The sequence below is a fragment of the Argopecten irradians genome, chromosome 2, assembly GCF_041381155.1.
Source record: "Argopecten irradians isolate NY chromosome 2, Ai_NY, whole genome shotgun sequence".
Taxonomy (NCBI): Eukaryota; Metazoa; Mollusca; class Bivalvia; order Pectinida; family Pectinidae; genus Argopecten; species Argopecten irradians.
In genome coordinates, this window is record NC_091135.1 from 65,793,908 (window position 1) to 65,819,933 (window position 26,026).

General features: G+C 34.1%; 2 protein-coding genes across 2 annotated transcripts in view; one reads left to right on the plus strand and one right to left on the minus strand.

Moving 5' to 3' along the window:
• LOC138316797 (protein-glutamine gamma-glutamyltransferase K-like) overlaps nucleotides 1–6,322 on the plus strand; it is a 50,406-nt gene extending 44,084 nt beyond the window's left edge. Inside the window, exons 13-15 of the mRNA XM_069258453.1 lie at nucleotides 2,895–3,055; nucleotides 3,783–3,922; nucleotides 5,954–6,322. Coding sequence (XP_069114554.1) covers nucleotides 2,895–3,055; nucleotides 3,783–3,922; nucleotides 5,954–6,095 — 443 coding nt within the window. The 3' untranslated portion in view covers nucleotides 6,096–6,322. The remainder of the gene's footprint in view (nucleotides 1–2,894; nucleotides 3,056–3,782; nucleotides 3,923–5,953) is intronic.
• A 1,726-nt stretch (nucleotides 6,323–8,048) lies between these two features.
• LOC138316242 (dolichol-phosphate mannosyltransferase subunit 1) lies at nucleotides 8,049–25,994 on the minus strand. The gene is made up of 9 exons (XM_069257854.1): nucleotides 25,890–25,994; nucleotides 22,769–22,868; nucleotides 22,129–22,162; nucleotides 21,721–21,797; nucleotides 20,905–20,930; nucleotides 20,169–20,264; nucleotides 14,987–15,055; nucleotides 14,570–14,684; nucleotides 8,049–8,264 (listed from the first exon to the last, which is right to left on the minus strand). Exons 1-9 carry the CDS (start codon nucleotides 25,988–25,990, stop codon nucleotides 8,160–8,162), a joined length of 723 nt encoding a protein of 240 aa, XP_069113955.1. The 5' UTR covers nucleotides 25,991–25,994; the 3' UTR covers nucleotides 8,049–8,159.
• Nucleotides 25,995–26,026: the final 32 nt, after the last annotated feature.

Sequence of the window (26,026 nt, forward strand, 5' to 3'; positions counted from 1 at the left end):
AAAGTAGCTACATGTAAGCTTAGGCCTATATCGTACATAACACTGAAGAATGCGATCATCTTTTAGGGAAACGCGTATAATACTACTCTAGTCTATGTATGCTTCTGTTGTAATCCAAGATTAAATCTGTTATATGTTCCCCAATTTATCAACACTTTGCCTGATTTCTAATATCTATTTCACTATGGTACCAATTCCAAAAAGCGACCAAGCACATAAATAGAATATAACTGTTACCCCTTCGGGGCCCCACTCACCTTATAGAGACGAAGAGAAGTCAGTTTATGTGGTTTTGGTGGGCCTAGATCATTCAAAAATTATAGTTGTTGTCATAGCTCGAATTCGTTTCCATATAATATTCTCAGCAATTCACAACATGTTTTAGTTTAAATAGTCTCCTTATTCACTTCGAATCAGCAGTTGATTCTAAGCAGGCGAGCTTTCACTGCAAAGCTCGCTGCATTGCGGTAAACAACTTTTATTTCCGGACGTGCGCAAAGTAGCTTTTCTAAGCTTTGGAGCCGGTAACTTTGGACTTTCTGTCGGACCGCTCATAAGTCTAAAATAAAATTTTGCATATTTATATCTTTGGACCTCTTAACTTTCTAGACTTGTAATTTGGGGAAAGTTAATAACTTTTTAGGGCTATTACACCATATATTGTCATTGTTTGTTTTACGGACCCTGAAAGATACGGATTATGCGGCATAAATTTAAATCATTTCGTGTTATTACATATGCCACAATCATATAGGTTTTACAGTTTTTATATTTTTTGCGCAAGCAGCACTATACTAAATATTGCACTCAGGAGTTAAAACATAGTTTCAAGTTAAAATCTGACAAAATAAATACGTCATTGGCTTTGTATTTTAATTGTTGAGCAGGTTAGATCTTCTTAGATAACTTAACACGTGCTTAGCTGGTAGCAACTAGGAATACAATCGGTACATGCACTATTATTGGTCTAGAAGTACATGGACATCTAGTGTCAAAGGGAAGGGAACCTGTTGTGCGTTGTGTCCACTACATCTACACATTTCTTCATTTAAAGTTTTGTCCACTACATCTACACATTTCTTCATTTAAAACGTGCGTTTTGTCCACTACATCTACACATTTCTTCATTTAAAACGTCACGAGTTTGCGTCAGTCTAATTAATGAAAATGCCAGAAAGGTGCACATGTCGTCTGGGCTTCTTCCTGCCCCTCGGACGATACATTGATTGTGAAATTGATGAGTCGAGAATGTTCACCCCAGGGCGGGCCATCTGGCTCTGACGGGACGGGTGTGTCGTGCTAATGCTGTGTGTGCGTGACTGTAGTCTCATCATGTCAATCACTATAGTGTATATAGTGTATATGTTCAACAGGCGCGTGCACCATCATTTGTTTTAACTAATGATTATATATTGACGAATGTTATCGATAGATTATCTTCAGCTACAGTGGAAGTATCTCATAAAATCGTCTACAGCTACAATATACTAATGTATTTGTAACGTGCATTGCAGCAACTCGCAGTGTAGTATTGGATTGAAAGTGACACTGGGACATCCTTGGCTTGGCAGGCTTTCAATGATAAAACCAAAGATGTTTCAGATAGGGTACATTTACTGAGCTGAAGCGCATGAAATATATGCCGGATTCAGATGTGTGGATTCTTTTTTAGTAAATGCTATCAATTTATTTACAGTTAGAGGTGAATTGAGATTTCTTTATACAGTATTAGAATATGTATAAAAAGGACAGAAAGTGGCATATATTTTTTGTTACAGAAGAAAAGAGATACCAGATACAACCTCATATGCTTGTATGAATCATGAATCAGATGTACTGAACAAATATGAAAAGAGTTACAAGGACATAAAATAACGTAAACCAAGTGTAATTTATCACACGAACTGCACAAAGCTAACAATACAAACAAGAAAATTTAATAATTTGGATTGAAACAACCGTTTCATTGGCTCAGATTGTTCCGGACGTGGATAATGTGAGGGGTGTTATGATCCTCCGACTCTAGTTATCTTCCCCACGGGTGCTTTGAAGTTACAGTTGATTGTCATCGCAAACACACCTATTATGTAGTGTTATTTCGGACTCAGTATAACGTTTTTTGATAATGATATCATAGCCGATTTCTTTTCTGTTCAATAATGACCCCAGAGACGTGATAATGGTGACTGAACAGCGCTGAAGGGGCAGAGTTAGACCTAAGTAAATGTACGTTGATATACACATATAGTATTATTTGCAGATCAGTCGATTATTGTCTAAAAAAGAAATGATTGTTAACTTTTTGAAGAAGTTCAAACACTGCTACTTACCCTTTGGCCCTTTGGTAAATCACATGGTTTGTATATTGCATGAGAAGTAATTTTCAAAATGAAAATGAAGTAGCTTTGTACTAAATATAGTATTGGACGAAACGCCTCAACTCTTCTAGAGGCCCATTCTACGAGTCACACAAATGTATGAGCATTATTGTGTTTTTTTTTTTAATTCATGGTTTCATATATTATTTGTCAAACAATATTAATGGCGTTGTTCCAGGTTAGACAGCTTGCTGAATTCGAGACGCTGACTTTTAGTTACAGATAATGAAAACAACTGTATTATATGTTAGATTAATTCAATAACTAGTATGAATCTCTTACATTGCACCTGTAGTAAATGTTTATAGAAATATAAAACAAAATTCATAAATACATGCACGGAAGTGCTGCATTCTTAGCCTTTTTCATAACACGCGTCAAAGCAGATGTAAAAACAAACTGTTTCAAGAATTCTAACAAATCGTTTTGTAGATTGTGTATACAAATGACGCCTTTCATTGATGTCCATCTTGTTGTCAATAACAAACTCATGATTGGGTTGGTTTTTTCCACCAGACGGAGAGATGAAAATGACAGTGCGTTATGCAGACTATTTACACAAATTGACTGACCACGCGGCAATGAAGGTGATCGTGGTTGCGAAGGTGGCGGAAACTGGTCAGATCCACGTTTGGCAGGACGACTTCCGGTTGCGCCGCCCTGATTTGTCAGTAGAGGTAATGTTTCTATTGGTTACACCAGAAAGAAGAAATATGTCATTATTTTTGCTCGAATGATTTTAAAAACATTGTCTGACCACAAAACTGCAAATGATATATTGGTAGCGGACCTGTGTGGAATTTTATCGCCTATCAAATGACTCATTGGTTGTAGTTTTTGATGTCGACTCTGCTAAAATAGTTTCGTTATGTGTACCCAAAACATGACAAGTACCAAGTAAGGCGCGACATAAAATTGTGGTATTCTCAGGATATGATAGGATTGTAGTTTTCATTTTCATTAATACAGCTGGAATGTGGGTGTTTGTTTATGATTAAGGGACCTGGTGTTATGTGCTGTTTTGACAAGCCTTGACAATGACTGTATTAAATCTGCCGGCCTGTCGGAAAATCTGCTAGGAGTAATTAGTTTTACAACCGATCGAACCGGGTGTTCAGTATAAAAGGTTGTGTATCCTGGACTGTTGGTATAAAATATGCTTATCTGCACACGTCACGTGACATTAAAAGAAGCGACATGTGTATCATTATAGCCAGAACTGACCAAGCTTTCTAACTAAAGCATGGTATAAAAGTGTCCTGACAAACTCCTTCAAGTAAAATATTTTTTACCACTAAAGTTGTATGTGCATTACTCAAAAATGTAGCTGGGAACAATATTGACTTCGATATCAATAATATTAGGACTACGGTACCTATGTGTCACAATATTTTCCTTTTACAGATTACATCTCCGTCCTCACGGACGCGCCAGCCTTTTGAGTGCCGCATTTCGTTCTCGAATCCCCTAAATAAAAACCTTACAAACTGCGCGTTGATGGTTGAAGGCCCTGGGCTTGACGCGGAAAAGGAATTCCAAATTGCGTAAGTTGTTTAATTAGACTTGACTGTTTGCTTTTTTGTGTTTAGAATAGTAAGCGTGCATGGGTTGATGAGGGTGGGGATTGGGGCCTAAACCAAACAACCAACGACAGTAATGTTAATTGGTATGATTGACAAGTCAACCAACGATTATTGTACTTTATGCATTCTGGATTTAATTATTTGGATTTGAATGAGGATGGACATTGTATAAGGAAGTGCTTAACCATGCTATCCTTTCTTTTCGACACCATTCACATATGACAATATCTGTCACTGATCTATATCATAGTTACACTAATTCTGATATGTAGCCCATGACTGTTTCGGATACTTCAAACAAAATTTCAATTGAGCATTCGTAACGTCTCAGATGATACACTATACTCAATATCATAGCGCCATATATAGAAATAAAAATGATCTGCGACATCTGCGACATTTTTAACAGAGATCTTCCATTGTTTAGAACTACATCTCACTGATGATAGGACGAATTCGAGGAGAAACCATTGTATTTCAAATTTTAGCATAGTCTCTGCTACATCCCTAATGAAGCTGATATTGAAAAAATTGCTCTCGCCAAATATATACAAATAAAGTTACAAGTCAAACTAAAAATAATGTTTCAACACAAAGCTTACACTTACCAAAATATTTTGCGTTTTTAACCCATAGAGTTTATATAAGGTTAAAACCCAGACATGAATACATGGAATATCTTAGCAATATCTAATAAAAATAAGAAAATGTGAGTTACGTAACATCTTTTCAATGTCCCTGTGGGGATGGAATTGTAACTTCCAATATCAATTCAATTTGAAAGCTTGAATACTAATTTGATAAATTGATTTAATAAAAATATTTGAATGATACCGTTTCGTTTCCATTTTCACTAAAGGTGTCAACGTTAGGATAATTATTTCGGTAATTGTTTACGTATGATAGGATCATTCGTCGTTTAACCATAGGGTGGAGTGAAATCACACCGTTACCCGTTCTAAATTATTTGTGTTTACTTGTGGGGGAATTGGGTTTGAAGAAATACAGCGTGATTACTCCTTTATAAAGGGATTAAGCCACGTGAAACAGATTGTCTGGATCCAGGGTTCTACATTACGGTTTTATCTTTCCTCTGCTATTGTCCCCTTCCAACAAGGAAAGCTTTTGTGTCGACACCAATCTTAATTGAGGAATATGGTTGTTATACTCCGGGTTTTTGGAATAGGGCGAGCGGTCTAGACGATCTGTAACATATATTGTGATTAGATGGGGTTTCAGCAGGTTATTACTGGTGGTATAGATCATACTTAATGCTATAGAGTTGACGTAGGTTTCATACAAAAAGTAAATTCACGGATATATCATAAGCTCCCAAACGTACAATGGAGCAGAACATAGAAGTAGCGACCAATCGAGGGAGGCAGTAAAGCACATAGAAGTAGCGACCAATCGAGGGAGGCAGTACAGCACATAGAAGTAGCGACCAATCGAGGAAGGCAGTAAAGCACATAGAAGTAGCGACAAATCGAGGGAGGCAGTACAGCACATAGAAGTAGCAACCAATCGAGGGAGGTAGTACAGTACATAGAAATAGCGACCAATCGAGGGAGGTAGTACAGTACATAGAAATAGCGACCAATCGAGGAAGGCAGTAAAGCACATAGAAGTAGCGACAAATCGAGGGAGGCAGTACAGCACATAGAAGTAGCAACCAATCGAGGGAGGTAGTACAGTACATAGAAATAGCGACCAATCGAGGGAGGCAGTACAACACATAAAAGTAGCGACCAATTGAGGGAGGCAGTACAGAACATAGAAGTAGCGACCGATCGAGGGAGGCAGTACAACACATAAAAGTAGCGACCAATTGAGGGAGGCAGTTCTGCGATGGCAAAACCATTGTTCAATATACCTATCAATTAAATAGCAATGATTGACATTTAAATCTAGCTCAGAAAGTTATGTACGTTAGCATTTTGCATTTTGAATTTTGGGATTTTCAATAACATCGTTGTTTCACTTTCATTTCAGTGACGTAGGTGCAGGTGAAACATGGATTGCCCTTTTGACCTTGACCCCAAAGAAACCGGGACGTCGCCAAGTGGCAGTGACCTTCAACTGTGACCAATTAAAGGACCTGAATGGCGTTACTGAAATAAATATCACAAACTGACCGGGGCTCAACTCTGGTAGTTAGTCCTGAACATGTCAAAAGGTTAGCTAATCACAAATGACACCAAATAAATGACAGCATTGCTCGTCGGCTGTGCACTAATTGTGCTTTGTGTTGTATGCGCATTTATAGACATGCACATATGCATACTTACAGTTAAACAGAGAGTTTACAAAGAACTTAATTATTTTTGTACTAATTGTAATCCCGATATCATTAAAATCTAATTAAACAACAAAAAGGTCAATTGGTTATTTTTTCCACTTTTCCCAAATAAACAAAATGATTGTGCATTGCTGCTGATCAATCATTTGTGGCTAAACTGTTCCTTTATAAAAAGGTGTTTGACAAACCAAGAATGAACATTACACTGCATCATTTACAACAACTTGTTAGCCTTCATATCACTATAAGTATATGTCAAATACATTTGGACATTGTATGTAAGTATTATCTTTATCACTTACATGTATATAAAGACTTGTATGTTTGATGTATGTGGCTTTGAATGGAGGTCAAAGTCGTTTAATTTCAACTTGGTGACACTTCATCCCTTATATAAGTATTGGTATGTTGATTAGATCTTAAACAGCTAGCTAGGTTATTAAAGACGGTTCTCGGTGTGTTTTGGGATACTGCAGTATGTTCGTGTTGCTTCTCTTTAATTGTGTTTTTTTTTCCACTGAAGCACATCCCATTCTCGATACTCCAGGGGTTCCGATCACTTACGATCTCTATAACCCTGGACTGTCTCAGAGGAAAAAATCTGACTAATCACAGCAAAAATTTCCTTTGAAGACTGCAGCGACGCCCAACTTCAAAGTCACACATGTACAGTCAAGCACAATGTACCGTTATACGGCTCTTTTGGTGTGCATCAAAAGACTAAATTACCTGTTCTGTTGTTTTCAGTTTTACTATGATATAGCCCAGGGATGTAGTGATCGTTAGTGATCGTAACACCAGGAGCATCGAGGATGAACCTTTACCAGTCAAATTATACTGACGAGAGGCAAAGCAGTTGTTCCACTCCTTTTATACTGAGCGCTAAGCAGCAGCAGACGTTTTTATAGACTATGGTGTATCTCGGTTAGAGTTTATCTTGCCTGAAGGTTAGGATCATTCACGGTAGTTTGCACCTGCTGCCTCTATTACTTGATCGTAAAATATCTTATTGTCCATTTTCTTTCTTACCGACATTCTTCTTCATAAAATCTCCAATGACAATGCCTTACTTTTAGCCTCCAGTTGAGCGCTCGTCGCTGTGAACTAGGCTCTGGATTATTTCCCCTGGCTGAGACACATCATAGACTAGTAAAGTGGTAATTTCTGCTTCTGCTTCGTGCTAAAACATAGCACGGGTGAAGAGTGATACAACTGGTTTGCCCGTTGTCAGTATAATGTGATCGGGTGGGGTGTGTTTTTCAGTGCATTTTATCCAACATGCTACATGCAACGTGTAAATTCTAGGATTCTTGGTGAGAGGTCATTTAGGCCTTATGCATCTTTGAAACAATCGACTTAAATGATGGTCCATATAGGCATTAAGACATACAGACCCAATATCAGGACTCATGGCGTAAATTAGTGGTGATCAATGTCGTTCATTTTGAAGAGCCTGGTAGCCGTACATTCTACCATGCTACTGGCCCAATATCATGTACATAGAAATCATTAGAAGATTTTAACCTAGTTCTCCACTATCATTGACCTTAAATGAAAGTAAATGTCAGTCATTTGTACAAATTTGGTAGTCCTTCGTGCAAGCATGCTAAGGCCCCATAAGAGGACCCTGAGTCTCATGATTATTGAGAAGTTTAAAATATAATTGTTTAATGATGCATGTGAGACAAAACCTGATGCTAGATGGAAGGGCATCATCATAGTTCAACCTTGTCTCAGCTGACCAATTTGTTCAGGTAAGCAGGTAAAGAAATTAACACAAAGACAATGTGTAACAGTTAATTTAATCATGATTTGTTGTATGTATAACAAATAACTACATTATGATTTTATCATGGAAGTGTATATAAATAAACACCTTTAAAAGATCTACAATGTATATTATGTAGTAGCAAAGAGATACAGCAGTCCTTTTAGGAATGCAATGATCTCACTCCCTCCCAGCTTGGATTCACCATACACTCGATCCACAAAGGAAATTGGAACCTAGATAAAACAAATAAACTAATAAACACATTTCTCTTCAATCGTCACTTGGTTATGTCCTGTTACATCCTAAACATATAAAAAAACAAGTAACATATGAATGACCCAGATAAATGAAGGTCAAGGTCATTCATTTGAAGAAACTTTGTAGCCCTTCATCCCAACATATCACAGGCCCAATACCAGATCACCAGAGCTCTTGGTTGTTGACATGTTGTTTTAAGAATTTAGCATATTTGACCCCTGTGATCTTGAATGAAGGTCAAGGTCATTTATTTGAACGAACTTGGCAGCCTTATGTCCCAGGATGATATATGCCAAAATATGGTGTCTAGGCTTCCTATAGTCCGCTAAACCTGCCTATGTTATTAGGCTTTTTAAATTTTGTTTTTTGTTTTTGCCCAATATATAGTCTATATATTAGGCAAAAACAAAAAAAATTAAAAAAAAACTAATAATATAGGCAGGTTTAGCGGACTAGGCTTCCTAGAATTGGAGAAGAAGTTGCTTAAAGAGAAAAGTTGATGCCAGCTGGATGGCCACATGAAGAATAAGCTCACCAGCCTCATGGGCACTGTAGATGAAATTACATGTACTTAATTGTTGTTATACTAGGAAAACCTTCACACTTACTGTAAACCAACATTCTTTTGTGCTTAATGCTTTTGCAAATTTCGTGATTTAATTAAAATTGTGAAAGTTTTTCATCAAGACTAAATTAATATCTACACCAATTTCCATTTAGTTTTTAAATCTGCGAACTCCATGAAAATGGCCATGAAAAAGGTAAAGTAATCATGATCATAAAAAACCCAATGTAAATCATTTTTCATGCCCATTAAATTTTGTGATCTTAATTTCATGGTCGTGAAATTTCTGAATAGCTTCATGACCATGATTTTTATTCAGTGTTTTTATGACCATGAATATATATATTTTCATGGCCTTGAACATGATTATGGCCATGAATAAGGTAAAGTAATCATGGGGTAGTTGAAAGTTCATTACTTGATAAAATTATTTATGGCCCTGATATTTCTTTAGTGTTTCTAAGAGTATTAAATCTTTACCAATGAAATGTCATCATGAAGATAATTGTATTTTTCATGAATAAATTTCAAGGCTATGAAAAATTTACATTTTTTCTATCTGCCTTTAATTATAATTCATTGCTGCACATGGAAACCATGAGAAAAATGATAATAACATGGAACTTGTTTTAAGCTATATAGCATCTATGTCAACAGATACAATCCATATTTAAGGAATGATTTTTATTGTTTGTTGTTTACTGGTGTGAAAACTACATTTTTTGTACAGATATTTTAAAGCCATGTTGAAATATCTGTACAAAAAATGCAGTTTACACACCAGTAAACAACAAACAATAAAAACCATTCCTTAAATTTACATTTCGATTGACCATTTCATTCAAATTAAGTGTTCAAATAAAATAAAACTCTGTTTTTTCAATGTTATACAATCGTTGGAACAGCCGGTCAATTGATGGAATCCCGGAGCAGCTGGCTTCAATTTGACAGGAAATGTTGTCAAATTCAAAGAGAACAAAAAATATAGTTCCACATTAACTTTATCTTTTTTCATCCCATTTACATAATATTTGTTAATTTTTTATTTGCTGATATAAAATTTAAGATTTACATAACATTCATACATGCAATCTATTGAAGATGTTTCATACAGAAACAATAGGCCTAACCGGATGCGCATTCACACTACTTGCGGAAGTCAGTGTTCCGGTGTGTGTATTTTTGCACGACAACCACTGCGTTTACGCAAGTGTAAACGATTTCGCAGTTGGTAAGGTTATATAGCAAAGAGAAAACGGAAATGTAAATATATATTAATATCTAACAACAGAAGAGTTTAACTTTGAATCACCAACAGTTCACTGTGTTCATTATGTTTTCATACTGCCACATATTAAATGCCAAGAAAATCTGTTATCAGGGATATGCAGCGATTGATATTATACATTCTCAGTGAATTAGTACTTGTCCAAAATAAACTTATCATGGTATAGCATGGCAGTTTACGTGGACAATATAAATCAATAACAATTGACAAATACACAAACCAATATCTTCATTGTGTATGCATATGAACAGTAGGCAAAGATTTCATATTGATAAAGAAATGCAAATAAATTAAAACTTTCTCAAAGTGTTTATCTTTGCTTGAAGAAATTCAGGAATGAAATAATCCTTTCACTTATTTGGCAAAACTTCCAATTTAAGACAAATAATTTTTCCACTTCCAAAATACAGCAGACACATCCACCATTTTAGATTTTCACTGTTTTGGCGGGAAATATATTATATGGAAGTCATGTGGCTCATGTGGTCATGTGACAAGTCATGTGACTTCAAAATTATAAGCAAGGAGATTGGAAATGATTTATGGACTCTAAAAGTTTCACTCAGAAGATACAGCATGTAAAACTTTGGATATTAAAAATCTTTAAACAAGACGCCCATGGGCCTTAACGGTCACCTGAGTTAGAATATATAATGAAACAAATAATGAAACAAAATAAAGACATATAAACACTATATGCTGGGCCTTGAAGTTGGTCGGTGATTATTAAATTTGACTTTTTAGACTATGAAGAGTATTTGTTTCCATCAAACCTGTGAACTTAGAGGTATTTTTTGAAATTTTAATCATTTTGACCCTGTTTGGTCCTGCCCCTCTGGTCCCCCAGGGGGTCATCGAGAACGGATATGGATGTTAAAATGCTATATCTTAGGCTAATAATTCTAATCAAGTTTGACTAATTTCCTATGAAAATTGGGCAAATAATGTTCACAAATGTGTTTTTCCTATATAAACTAAAGTTAACTTGATCCCTCCCCAGGGGGCAACGTGAGACCCCAAGGTCATATAATTCACAATTTTTAAAAAACACCTTAAGACCTTTCCATCTATAATTATTTGATTCTACTATTTCCAGAATTTTGAAGATTTTTGAAGTTTTAGCATATTTGACCCTTTTTTAGCCCCGCCCCTCTGCCCTCAGGGGGTCGGCCAGGACCAATGTGGATATGATATTAAAATTCTATCTCAGGCTAATAATTCTAACCAAGTTTGACTCATTTCCTATGAAAATTGAGCAAAAAATGCTCATTAATGTGTTTTTCCTATATAAACTATAGTAAACTTTACCCCCTCCCCAGGGGAAATGTGAGACCCCAGGTCATATAATTCACAATTTTTGTAAAGGACCTTAAGACCTTTCTATTTATGAAAAGTATTTCATTCTACCATTTCCAGAATTTCAGAAGAAGGTTTTTGAAGTTTTAGCCTATTTGACCCCTTTTGACCCCGCCCCTAAGGCCCCTGGGGGTCAGTCATAGAAAATTTGTTAATAGGATTAAATGGCCATCTCATACTGATAATTCTGACAATATTTGACTCATTTGATTCTATTACAAATGACCAAATAATGCTCAAAAATGTGTTTTCCCAATATAAACTACAGTAAACTTAACCCCCTACCCAGTGGGAAACCTGAGACACCAGGGTCATATAATTCACAATTTTTGTAGAGGGCCTTGAGACCTTTCTATCTATGAAGAGTATTTGATTCTAACACATCTGTGAGTAGAGAAAAAGATTTTTGAAATTTTACTCAATTTTACCCCTTTTGGCCCCTCCCACAGCCCCCTGGGGGGTGGGGACCATATAATTCACAATTTTGATTGGCCTTATGCCTTAGAAGGTTTGTGCAAAATTTCATTGAATCTGCTTCAGCAGTTTTGGAGAAGAAGTCGAAAATGTAAATTGTTTACGGACATACGACGCACGATGGACGACGACGGACAAAAGGCGATTAGAATAGGTCACTTGAGACTTCGTCTCAGGTGACTTAAAAAAAATCAAAGGGTTTCTCATCAATGTTATTGGTTTAATGTTTAGTTGAAGCATTTTTAAGTTCCATTTCATGGCCATGAAAGCTCTTAATATTTTAATTGAAATAAACTATCATAAGTTCTATTTCATGGCCATGAAAGCTTAATAACAAATAGAGTTCATGGGGTGAAAAATCATCCAAATTTGAAAGGAGAGTTTTAAGGCCATGATGATCACTTTGTCAACTGCATCTTTTCTTCATGGCCATTAAATTGCATGGAATCATGGCTATGAATGTTGTTGTCATTGGAAATCATGACCATGAAAATAATTCATGGGTTAATTGCTTGTATATACCAGTCATTTTTTTGTGTTTTCATTGTACCATGTAATTTATTACAAGTTTTTCATGGCACCATGAAAAATGTTCAAACAAAATTTCATGGTATGTTTTCATGGTTTAATGGGAGTTTCATGGGATTTTCATTTTTTTTCATGGTTTCCATTTGCAGTAGTGTTAATCTTCACAAATTTGTTTTTAAATAGAAATTGCGAAATTTAGAAGCCACTGAAGACTGTTGGTTTGCAGTATATAATTTAATAGTAAAAATAACAAGTACTCATTGCTATGGACACCATTACATAGTCCTCCAAACGCATTCCCCAATTGCAACAAATCAAGAATGCAGTTGCACAGTGTATATGAACATCTTGGGAGAATTTTGATGTATTTTTATATAGGAATTCAGGTTCTCCTAAAATGTACATAACTACATAACTCGGTGATCATGACCCAGGACCTGGCCATGCCTTGTACTTGCATATAGTGCGCACCCAAACTTTTCACTTGATAATTTATGAAACAAGAGCTGTTGGAGAACAGCAAAGCTCGCCTATTCAGAAGAAGAAGTTGGAAACATGGAAATATGACAAATTAACAGACTCAATAACCCCCTAAAGAGACACAAATTGGTTGTATTATCATGTTCTGCATCCATACACATTAGGAAAATAAAATCATAAACATTTATGATGACTTATGCTTAAACAATTGACAAAGTAGAAACTTGCTCAAAAACTTCAACATGGAAATATGACTAATAAACAGACTCAAACACCCCCTAAAAGGCCCCAAATTGGTTGTATTATCACGTTCAGCATCCATACACATTAGGAAAATAAAATCATAAACATTTATGATGACTTAAGCTTAAACAATAGACAAAATAGAAACTTGCTCAAAAACATTAACGTGGAAATATGACAATTTAACAGACTCAAAAAACCCCTAAAGGGCCCCAAATTGGTTGTATTATCACATTCAGCATCCATACACATTAGGAAAATAAAATCATAAACATTTATGATGACTCAAGCTTAAACAATTGATGAAACAGAAATTTGCTCAAAAACTTTAACATGAAATGGGACGCCAACGCTGACGCCGACGCCGACGCCGGGGTGACAACATTAGCTCCCCCTATTCTTCAAATAGGCGAGCTAAAAAAGTGTGCACTATTGCCACTATACGCTCAAAAATATGGTAATACAAGGATATTTTCAGAGGAATTGATTTGGCAGTTATCTTGCCCATATGGCATCCCTTAAAATTTTAAGTTAAAACACCCATTTACCAATTTTCAATGAATTGCGGACGAAAAATTGAAAACAGGAAGTTGGCCCAGCGACAATCTTTTAAATTTTTTACCATATTGATCAGTATCCCTTAATATCCCTATATTCTAATTTTATTGAAATCAGAGATCGAAATATAAAAACAGAAAGTTAGCCCAGCGGCCATCTTGGAATACCAAAAATCTTTACGAAAATGTTTTTGTGTTGTTCGTAATCCCTTAAAACCCCTGTGGACCAATTTTTATTGAGATCGGAGATTGAAACCTGATGAACAGGAAATGAGCCAGCGGCCATCTTGGAATACCAAAATCTTTACAAAAATGTTTGCATGTTGTTCGCCATCCCTTAAAACCCCTATATACCAATTTTCATTGAGATAGAGGACCGAAACCTGAAAACAGGAAGTGGGCCAGCGGCCATCTTGGAATACTAAAATCTTTACGAAAATGTTTGCATGTTGATCGCCATCCCTTAAAACCCCTACAGACCAATTTTCTTTGAGATCGGAGACCAAAACCTGAAAACAGGAAATGGGCCCTGGTGGCCATCTTGGACTTCCGGTCCCGGAAAAAAGCCTTTATGTACCATCCCACACCCTATAGAGTCTGTCTACCAAGTTTTCTGATCATCGGCCCAGTAGTTTCTGAGAAAAGTGTCAGAAACCATTCCGGCAGAAGAAAGTGGAAGAAATAAGATTTAAAATAATAATAAGGATAATAATAATAAGAAACGGAGCAAAAACAATATGTCCCCCCAACTTCGTTTAGGGGACATGATTATTTTGAATAAACAAATACCTCTCCAATGGAAAAGTTAAGCTGTCTGGCACGGATGATCATCTCCATTTGGAACACATAGCCTTTAGACACACATGCTTCTACCAGCTTCAACAGCACATCTTTTCTGTACAGTCTACAAATAATATCAATATAAGTCAGCTGGATTCATATTATTCAATTCAATTCATTTAAATTCAAAATCATTTCATTCTAGTTCAGTCCATTTTAATCTGATTCAAGCACATTACCCCCATAAAACATGTAAGTCCAAGATTGGTTCTATTAGTAATACTTTTTTCTGAATCTTTGTTTTTTTGTTTTACAAGAATATCTACTTTAATTGTAACATTTGTAAAATCTAAAAACGGTTCCATGGAATTTTTGATACAATCGAATGAAAATTTTGAAGTCATTTTACACAACAGTGATTATTACCTGAAACTGCCGGTCAGATCAGAGGCTCCAGGTCTCAGTAACACTTGTGTAATATAGTTTGCTGTACGACTGTTCAAAATACAATTTACAGACAAATGTACATTGCATTTACATGACCTGACACGCTAAGTTATCTTGAGTATTTCAATTTGGTGAGCTTGAGTGTGATATCAGGATATGTTTGGAAAGTCTTACAGAACTTAGCCCTTTATGAGATGTTGTCAGATACTCTATAAATTGAAGTAAAAATGATTTGACTATAATTAAGGTGTCTTTGACGAAATCAGGATTTGACAGTTTGGAGTTTTAGGGCTGCATTAAAAGTTTTCCCTTGAAAAAATGTCTAGAAGATTACAGTCATAAGTTATTTAAAGTAATGCAAATATGTTGTAATTTTCATTAAAGTGTACACGGAATGGTTTGATATATAAGGCTTGATAAATGTGTCATTAGATAAAATTTAGAATGGAGAAAGTACAAGTTTCATAGCGATTACGGTGTTAGAGATAATGCGACTTTTCTTTAGAACACACCTGAAGCCCGAAGCCATTGACCCCGATTCGGGACCTCTGACCTATTACGTCACGAGGACAACGGGATCGACTCTACTGCGTAAGTTAGAGTGGCGATTTTCGGTGTCTGCCATCTCAAACAAACTATCTGTAAATATCGATTTTGAAGACACAAATACCTGTGTACATGTCCGATACCTATTTAATATTATCCTCGATCACAGATATGAGTTTGGAATATGCTTGAAAATAGTGATTTATTCCATGCATATATGATGTGTCTGTCATAGATAAATGAACACCTCTGAGCGATTACTGCAAAATTACACACAATAAAATATACCTAACTATACACTTACGTTGTATATCCGCGGTGTTTGGAACCTCATATACATGAATATTATATCAAGGACGTATATGTTCTTGATTATGTTATCCAAAATTACGTTGTCTGAAATCGATCAGGTGACTTAATTAATAAACATTTAATATTTAATTATCAGTATATAAGTACATAATTGTTTGTCATTTAATTCTACTGTGATTTGGTGGATTTAATTCTATCAGATGATTCTATATACCAAGTTTTGAGAACCATAATATCACAAATATTTATAATTTAGCAGGAGTGATATTTTGATCCATTTATTTTTTGACGAAATACATTCAGCTTTCAAATAAAACAGTACATAAGACGACTTGTTAATATTTCGCTCAAGTTCATTTGTTGGTGTCTTTAATTGAAAAATAAAGCATGCACGGGTCAAACGGGAAAAAATGAGACTGAAGATGTCTATTTCTAATCCAAACAGCAAATATGAGCAGAAACATATATACATATGGATATATGTTTCTTATACGAGGTATCAAAATTAGAATACTACCGAATAGCCAATGTTGTGCTGCGTTACCTATAAACTGCAGTAACTAAAACGCGTGGTCAATCGAGACTAACCAGATTATGTAATAAAGGTGTTTAGTAGCCTGTCACGCTTTGTTGATTAGCTCACGTCAGGTGTCAAAATATCAATTCACAGGTAAGTTAGCGATGGACCATCATGTAATTGTTGTATAATGTGATGATATTGGTTTTCACTTTTCAATTCTTGGTTAACAGTAAAATATACCGTTCGAACATAACATTAACAAGTGTATCAAGCACTAGATGTATATACATATACTTCAGAAGCACTCCTGTATATATTTGTACATATATTTCTGGTTACATGTAAATGTATTCTTATAACAAAAACCTACAAAATTATTTTCAAATGACATATAGAGAAAGAACAATACAAATATAATGCACAATGTCAGAATTTTTATATTTCTGATAGTTGCTAGAATTCGGATATCCAATTCACTGTGAATTTTGGTAAATATCGATCGATATGTAATTTATACCAATAATGATATTCTATATGACCAATAAATGTACTGTTGATGATTGTTTAAGAACACATGTCGACATACATGTACATGTAGCATTAAAAGGAAGAGAGACTCAGTGCAGCTATAAATGAATTATATACCATGAAATCAAACTCTCAAGTTTTTATTTTTTTAACTCCCCCTCCCAATTTATGTCTATTATATCTACGTGCATTGAGCTATAAAATACATTTAACACAAATTCTTTTCATTACGCTGGTTCTTGAAATCCATAGGGCTAGTGAATTTTTATTTACACAGAAGCGTTTTCAAATTGATAATTACATTCAAATTCAAATTCTTTATTTGCAATAAGTTTTTCAACTAATTTGCTTTTTACAAAGAATAATATCAAAATACAATTAGCATACATACAGGATAAGTGGAGAATGGACAAGCATTACATTAATGACTTTCTCAAAATAGTTGCATTATAAATATATTTACTAAGTAGATTTAATTCTTTTATATTTGTAGTACTCAAAAGTTTGGTTAATTTAAATATAGATGGTTTTTCTCAATAATGTCTTTTTATAAATTTCTTTCTAATATCTTGATAAATTGGACAAATAAGAATAACATGATATTCGTCCTCAATATCACGATGAGGGTCACAAAACTTACAAACATGCTCACTTCTATCTAAATTTGAAAAACGTCCAGATTCAATGCACAAGTTATGTGCCGATAACCTTATTTTTGTCAATACAATATGATTTTTGTTTGGGATATACTTTGTCAAATAAGTTTGTAAAACAACTTGATTCACCAGGTGACGATATAAATAGCACTTAGAAGAGTTTTCTAATATAGATGACAACTCTTGAAAAGCTATATCATTGATTCTTTGTTTGATTATTGGTAAAATATTTGAAGGAACAACTTTATGCTGGTTTACCCAAACATCACCAAAACCATGACTGTACAATATATCTTTAACACATTCTACCCAATTAAATACATTGTTCGATTTTGGTAAATTCAATAAAACATTACAGGCAGTTTTTAAAATACAGTTATTAGAATTTATCATTTTCAACCAGTATTTTATCATTCGATACTTTCTGGTGTAAACAAGAGGAAAACACCCAAGTTCAAAATAAACCATTACATTGCATGTGGATTTTTTAATATGTAATACCTTTTTACAGAATTCAAGCTGTATCTTTTCAATATCTGGAGCTTTGAAGCCACCCCGGACTTCCGATGCATAACTTAATACACTGTTAACATATGTATCAAATAAATTTAAAAGAGTAACAAAATTCATTTGCATAGATTTACATTTTGAAAACAAAGCAAACAGAGCCTTTCGCCCTTGTTCTGACAACTTTTTTTGTAATGCATTAAACTTATTATTAAATTTAAAAACAACTCCCAAATACGTAAATTGGTCTACAACTTCCAACTGTTTGTCATCATAAAACCAACAATCTTCTTTATGTAACTTGCCACTTTTTCTAAAAACCATTATTTTTTTACATAACCATCATTTTCCGAATAAGTTCCTTTAGATCACATGATGAAAATTGAATATTCCCCAGGTTTAATTATTTAGTAAGATGTCAAAACAAAGATAAGATGGCGGGTTAAAACTATTTACACAAGGAACACAAGGTGATACCTACCAGAAACATATGCCGGTATACCTAATAGATGTTTCTGCTTATGCATATGTATTTAGCCTGATTTAGTTGCAATATTTACTAATATATAATTAAATCGTCATCATAACTGTATATATATATATATACTGTATATATATTTGTAAAATTCTCGTAACCCCATTTCAGAAATACATATATGTATGTCCACCATGCAATAACCCAACTACTAAACACCTCACTGCCGTTGTCCTCGTGATGTCACATCCGGTTATTCCCCAAATCAGCCTGAGCGGCCGATTCCCTGATTAGCAGTCGATATACAGGTAAAAATCGAGTACTTTGGAGGGCGGTATCTCGATACTGAATCAGCCGATTTTGATGCGGTTTTCAACATTCTTGTCAGGAGATCAAAGAGAATAGCATATCGAAATATAATTTTCCGTTCCGTGTACACTTTAAGATACCTTATCAACAAGTCAAAAATTATGAACTTCGGACAATATCACTTTTACATTTGTATACAAAGTCCATGAGTATAAATAAGATACTCTCTTTGCATTTAAAATGAAAACATAAGCATTAAACTCAGTTCTTAAAATGTCAGAAGTATGTTAATTAGGCTCAATATGCCACTAGCTAGTATTGGATAATCAATCATCCTTGTACAATGGTAATTGTATACCAAACTAAAAATAAAAACACTTTGGGAAAATGAATTTTGTCCAGCAAAATAATCATGATCAGGTGCCATCTGGTTAGGTGGTCATCCTTTCTTATATCTGGTAAATATAATCAAATTGGTTGACCACACCTCTTCTGGTCTATTGTTTCATGTCTTAAAATATATACCCGACCCGATTTGACTCAAAAAGGGTTCAGGGCGGTTAAAATTAGACAAAGATAAAAGGGGCTAAATAGGACCACATTTGAGCCAATCTTTCACAGAATAAATGCATAGAGTAATCAATTTACAAAAGACATCAAATAAAGAAAGCTACACAGCTTTCATAATTTCAGTCTGTAAGTAAGTAAAATTGAGGCCTCAAAAGGGGAAGGTCTAGAGATGGGGTGTTTATTGTTTTGAATAGAGTAAATCAAATTGTATCCATTAATTAATTAATCAAGTAATATATGATCAGAGTAGAATATCTTTTAGTACTATTGTTTATACAGTATTATAAAGTAAAAATTATCTAGGCTGGTATAGTATTTTGAAATTAATATCATTTTTAGCTCCCCTGGCCCAAAGTGCCTGTGAGCTTATGTAATGGCACAACATCCATACGTCGTCCGTCCTCCAACATTTCCATTAAATCTACTTGTCATAGAGTTCTACATGGATTGTAACCGAAATTGGTCAGAAACCTCCTGGGAGAAGGGGAACAGAATTTGTATAAATTTTGGGTCAACCACCAATCCCCCCCCCCATCCTGGAGACAGGAGGGGCGGGGTCCAATAGTGGAAATAAAGGTAAATCCTTTAAATCGCTCCTAGTCGTAGAGTTCTGCATGGAATGTAACAAAATTTGACAAGGCACCTCCTTATGGGAAGGGGATCAGATTGTATACATTTTGGTTCTAAAACCCAGGGTGAGCGATACAGGCCTTCTGGGACTCTTGTTTAACTACTCACCTGACAAGTTTTCGCTTGAAGTCCCATCCAAAAACTCCTCCATTCCCAATATACCGTGTACCTGACACCAGATCAAAATCACCCTCCTTCTGTTTTCTACAAATAAACAAGTTAGTCCTTATCATAATTTTATGGATAACTTTCAATATAGCTACATGTTACATTTTTTGAATTTATAGCAAAAAACATCTTCTTGTGGCGACACTTGATGAAGTCTATTGATGACATGAAGTGAATTGCAAAGGGAGAAAACTCTTGTTACTCTTATAAAGTACCGTGTATGAAGGGAGCTATACATTACCAGCATGGAAAAGAATAGCCCACAGTTTATGGTCATTTCAAGAGTTATATTTCAGCCTATTTGACCCCTATGATCATGAATGAATGTCAAGGTCATTCAACTGAATACACTTGGTAGCTCTTCATTCCAGCATGCAGTTTATAGTCATTTCAAGAGTTATATTTCAGCCTATTTGACCCCTATGATCATGAATGAATGTCAAGGTCATTCAACTGAATACACTTGGTAGCTCTTCATTCCAGCATGCTACAGGCCCAACATCCAGCCTCCAGGCCCCTAATGATTATAATTATTGACCAGGAGCCAATTTAAGATTTTGCCTATTTAACATTGTAACCTTGAATGAAGGTCAAGGTCATTCGTTTAAATACACTTGGTAGATCTTCAGGTACATATACTTTTAGCAAAATATTATGGTAACTATTTCAAACTTACTTTATAAATTCTGGAATAAACTTTGGCTGAAAAATAAATGTAAATGATAGTAATACAATGTTACAAAGTTTATTATATACAAGTGTATAATTGTACATATATATAGGGGTCAAAGAAGTAATATCAACAGGATTTTCCAGATGACACGGGATCCCATCAAACGTCAGTCTGTAGGATACGAATTACTTCAAATGGTAAATATGGGACAAAGAAGTAATTCTAACCGTGTGGACTAAACAAATGTCAAATTTTCAAGGTGATCTGCCCCTTAATCAAGACACACAAAACGAACATGATTACATAATATGACATGAACAGTAAAACGGGACAATTAATGAAAGAAGACAAATATATATATATATATATAGAAAAAAACAAAACTAAAACAAATCAGTGATCGATCTCTAACGTTTTCCCAGCTGCTGCTGTTTTTCAGGAGATGTTTATTGAACATCATAATTTTGATATATATATAGCTTGGTTTTGAGAATACATAGTGTTACTAAAAGTAAATTGCATTAGCGCTCTATATTACCTGCAGGTAACTGTATTTGAAATTGTATTCAACACTTATTAGGAAGCACAAAAACACATCACGAAGTACACCTATGTATATATAGCTATATTAAATTGAGTACAATGTTATACCCATAATTGACATGTAATTTACCACAGCCCTGATAATTGAGTATTACCATGTAGATTTTTTAAAAACTTTATTGGCAAGGGATTTCTACTATGTAGATGAAAATAAATACAAAGACTGTCTTATTCAATATGAGTGTACAGATAAGATTACTGTCATAAGTGACTTACATGGTGTGACATGTCAGCATCCATTATGATCACAAAGTTTCCAGTCGCATGTTTTACGCCATGAATGTAGGCTGTACCTGAAACAGGGAGATACTGATTGCACTATAGAAACATAACATCAGGTACATTATTATTTTCAGAATAGAATAGGCTTTATTTGTGGTCTAGGTGAATTATGCGAACTTATGATATCAATCATAAAGAGTTATTGCAGCTAAAAACTATTGACAATGACCAAACAATCCATCAAGAAAATACGTATCAAAGAGAAAAATTTTTCTTTTTTTTTTTAAATCCCTCGCAAAACCATAGTGTGTAACAGTATTTTCAACATGTTAATCAGTCAATCAATTACCATTATTCATGTATCATCAAATTAATTGAATGTTTAATGCTTAAACTTCTTACCCAAGCCAAGTTTCTTTTCTCTTGGTCTTAAAACCTGACATGAAAACATGATTATACAAAATTGTTATTTGCATGAAATAATTTGTATATGTTTCATAACTTGTTTATCAAACTTCCTTGGAATCAATTAATTTTAATTGAATCAATTAAAGCAATAGTATTTCGTTTGAGAATTCAGGTTTGAAATACCGATAAAGTATAAATTGCCAAACATTTGAAATATTTATTGTACCACATGAACTTGGTGTAGTAATTATATAATGTCAGAAATAATATAATAAGTAAAATCTTATATATATATTGTATTTGAAAATGATCAAATCATATTAAAAGTGGGAGATATATGCAAAACTTTAAAAGATGTCCACCTCTGACAGAGCTCAAACAATTAACTTATTAAAATTATCATTTGGACAATAATACTTTTATTCTGTATTAAAATTAGAATTTTGAATTTTTCAATGAAGGTAAAAAGTAAGTACCAGTTAATTTTTATTATTGAAGAAAAGACTAATATGTCTGTGTATCCTACATACATTTAAAATGAATGAAAATTACCATTCGTCAGCAGTGGAGCATCTTTAACAATGACAATGCAATAAAAAAACGTTAGCATACAAGATTAATGGAAATTGCTTACAATTTTATCCTTGCCATAAATCTTTTCCAGTTGCTTTGCTGCTTCTAGAGTTCCATCAGGACTTCCGTCATCAATAATGATGATTTCAAAGTCATATCCACTGATAACAAAATAGAGAAATTAAAAGAAAATCTTACAGAGAACTTTATCTTTTTACATAAATATATAATCGAATAAGGTGTCTTTGTCAAAGATGTTTATACATTTTGGTGATGACAATTACCTTTGATACAATTTAATACGACATATAATGGATGCAGGCTTTTAGCCTCTATCAGAAACATATATACATAGAGATTGGAAACTCCTTCTTTGTCTATGTTGACAGGCAGAGGGACCTTCAGTTTATAGGCATTTTCCCTTGGCTAACTACTTTTAAGTGTATTCTTTTATACATGATATTTTTGCATCAACAAAAAGTTTAAACATTATATCATGGTTTGATGTGATCAGTTTTCCCAATTAATGTTATTTAATATGATTTTTGAAAGTATGAAAATGAGCAATTTTACCTGGTTTTTCGAAAATCAGGCATTCAAAACCGGAAGTGCATTTTGTTTTATTAATATATAAGTTAAAATATTATTTTTTCTTTGAAAAATCGTACTCAAACCATCTGAAAATTACTTAACTTTTATAACATATCAAAGTTATTCTGCTGTATTTAACTATAGAAGAGTTTATCTAAAAGCCCCTAGTGACATATACCGATGTACATCTGCCTATCGTGAAAATGGCGAAGTTGCCAATCTCTATGTATATATGTTTCTATCTGCCTCTATATCCATATCAATATTACATGAATTCAATGATAAAGTGATAACTACTTCTAGTGTAATTATAAATGTTATATTTTTAACCTTAAAATTATAAACCTTAAAGGGCCACTAACTTTCCAAACGGCTTTTAATTTTTAAAGTGGGAATGTAACAGTAACACGAAATTGATAATTTCTTAGAGCCACAAAAGTAATCAAGTTACCGTTAATACCACACTTACCATCACCTTCTGAAACAATTTAATTTAAATAAATCAAGTGCTAATTTTCATAACACGGGTCGTTTTATGTTCCTCGTCGTAGTCCTAATTACCGCGTGCCAGTTGATTATCACGGTGCCAAACGGCACAACAGTGACATGAATTTACACTGTTAACATAGTTTATGCTGGGAATCCTGCATTTGGTTGATGTTAAAATATTAGTATACATTTTCGTATATTATTGTTTCTAAGAAACTTTTGAACTTTTGTTTTGCAAAGGTAGTGGGCCTTTAAACGAACAGAATAATAAACATAAGAATAACATAATTCACATACCACATGCTACCAGATAACGTTTGTGCAGGAATAGTATCTCTAGTGGTGATGGAACGCAACTCTTTGTAATATCTTCCTGCTGAAATAACATTATCCCGCGATAACGTCATTCCATCACCAATAGAAACAATAGTCCCGCACAAACGTTGTCAAGAATCACGTGGTATGTGAATGAGTCCTATTGTACCAGTGTGCATGTACTGTAGACCTAATACAACAGATATATCACACAAAAAAGTATATATCCAAATTCCCGAAACAAGCAATTTCTACCATCTGATCATTTAAACCTCATTTACACATCAACACGCACACACACACACACACACACACACACACACATATATATATATATGCACCATAGATTATTTTGATTTAATATTTATTTTTAACATGGCCATATGGATGATGACACTATTTTCTGATGTGCATCATCATATTATTGATTCTTTTTTTATATACAGAATTACATTGTTTCTGTAATCAATGAAATGTTTATTATTGTCATCACAACACCATAATCACAATGTACTTTGTACAGTAGGGGAAAGTAGTCAAATTTCGGACGGATTCAAATTTCGGACAGTAATTAGAAAATACTTAAAAACTCATAAAATAGTCCAGATATCTAATAAAAAGTCATTGTAACTGACCTATGCTTTACTTTCAAATTGGAAATTAACAAGATTGAAGAACAGATAAGTGAGCATTATATTTTGTATTGTAAGTTTGAATGTGAATATGTGACTGCGACCTTTTCTGGGGTTGAATATACAAAAATGAACTTGTCAAATGACGCCAATATGGAACTGCATGTCAAAACATGTCTTATTCAGTGTGGTGTTCATTAAACTTTTTTTATTTTTTTTTGTTTAACACTTTCTTTTTATTGTTTTTTGAGTAAAAAATAAACAATACAGTGGGAATTAACCATCATTATACCTATATAAAGTTTGGTGTCCGAAATTTGAACACCCATTACTAATATGAAAATTTCCTTATTTGGAACAGTCCACAAATAATCAATAAATACTTAAATATTGTTCGATTTTCATAACATTTGTAAAGTTCTGAATGGATTTTAGTAATTCAGAGCTTTCCTTAGTTATAAAATCAATAAAAATGTAAAAGTAGTAACTTGGGTAACCAGTTATATCCTAGAAATAAAAGTGCAAGTAGACAAGGGAACATATTTATCAGCTCTAAAATCCTTTAAGGGTACTTACACATTGAGCCCAAAATCTGGGTATATATGATGAAAATTACAAAAGATATATATTATATTAACTAAACAAACTCAACAAACTTTTTATTTCAATGCATATACATTTGCTCACATGAAATTCATGATTATGTAACAATATACATGTTTTATATGAAAATCATACTTATTTTAATTGGTTTTTTAATTGCTGTCCGAAATTTGAACACCCCTATGTCCGAATTATGAACACCCCTGTCTGAAATTTGAACAGTAATACATTGCTGATTACTTTGGCCTGGTATAACACAAATTTAGTATCTGTGTCGAGTTTCAAGTGATAAATGCAAGAAAAGAAAATTCTCTTTCTGCTCATACCTCAGTTATGGGGGTATGTGGATAGGTTTCAAGCATACAAAGGTTTTACAATTAAGGTGTCCGAAATTTGACTACTTTCCCCTAGAGTTGGGGGGATCTTGTTCAGTTGTAGACAGGTAGACGGTGATAAACTAGACTATTATTGTGGTGTATTTCCTTTTTTATTTGTGTTATTTTCCAAACCCAGATGCATGAATATGAAAAATATCAACATTGACATACGCACCTTTCTGTAAAGTACTTTACAAGCAACCAAACTATCAAGGGAAGGTTTTCTCTTTCATTATACGTTGGAAGAAGGACCGAGTACTTGTCTTTCGACGCCATGTTGGCAAGGTCAAAGTTTATAGGGAGAAGACATTT

Bases quoted from the DNA above. Each gene is read 5' to 3' on its own strand.
- LOC138316242 (XM_069257854.1), bottom strand. From the start codon at position 25,990: ATGGCGTCGAAAGACAAGTACTCGGTCCTTCTTCCAACGTATAATGAA. The intron at 22,869-25,889 runs GTGCGTATGTCA...TTTTGTTATCAG, and splicing joins GTAAAGTACTTTACAGAAAG to TGGATATGACTTTGAAATCA. The intron at 20,931-21,720 runs GTAAGTCACTTA...TTTATTTTTCAG, and splicing joins ATGCTGACATGTCACACCAT to CCAAAGTTTATTCCAGAATT.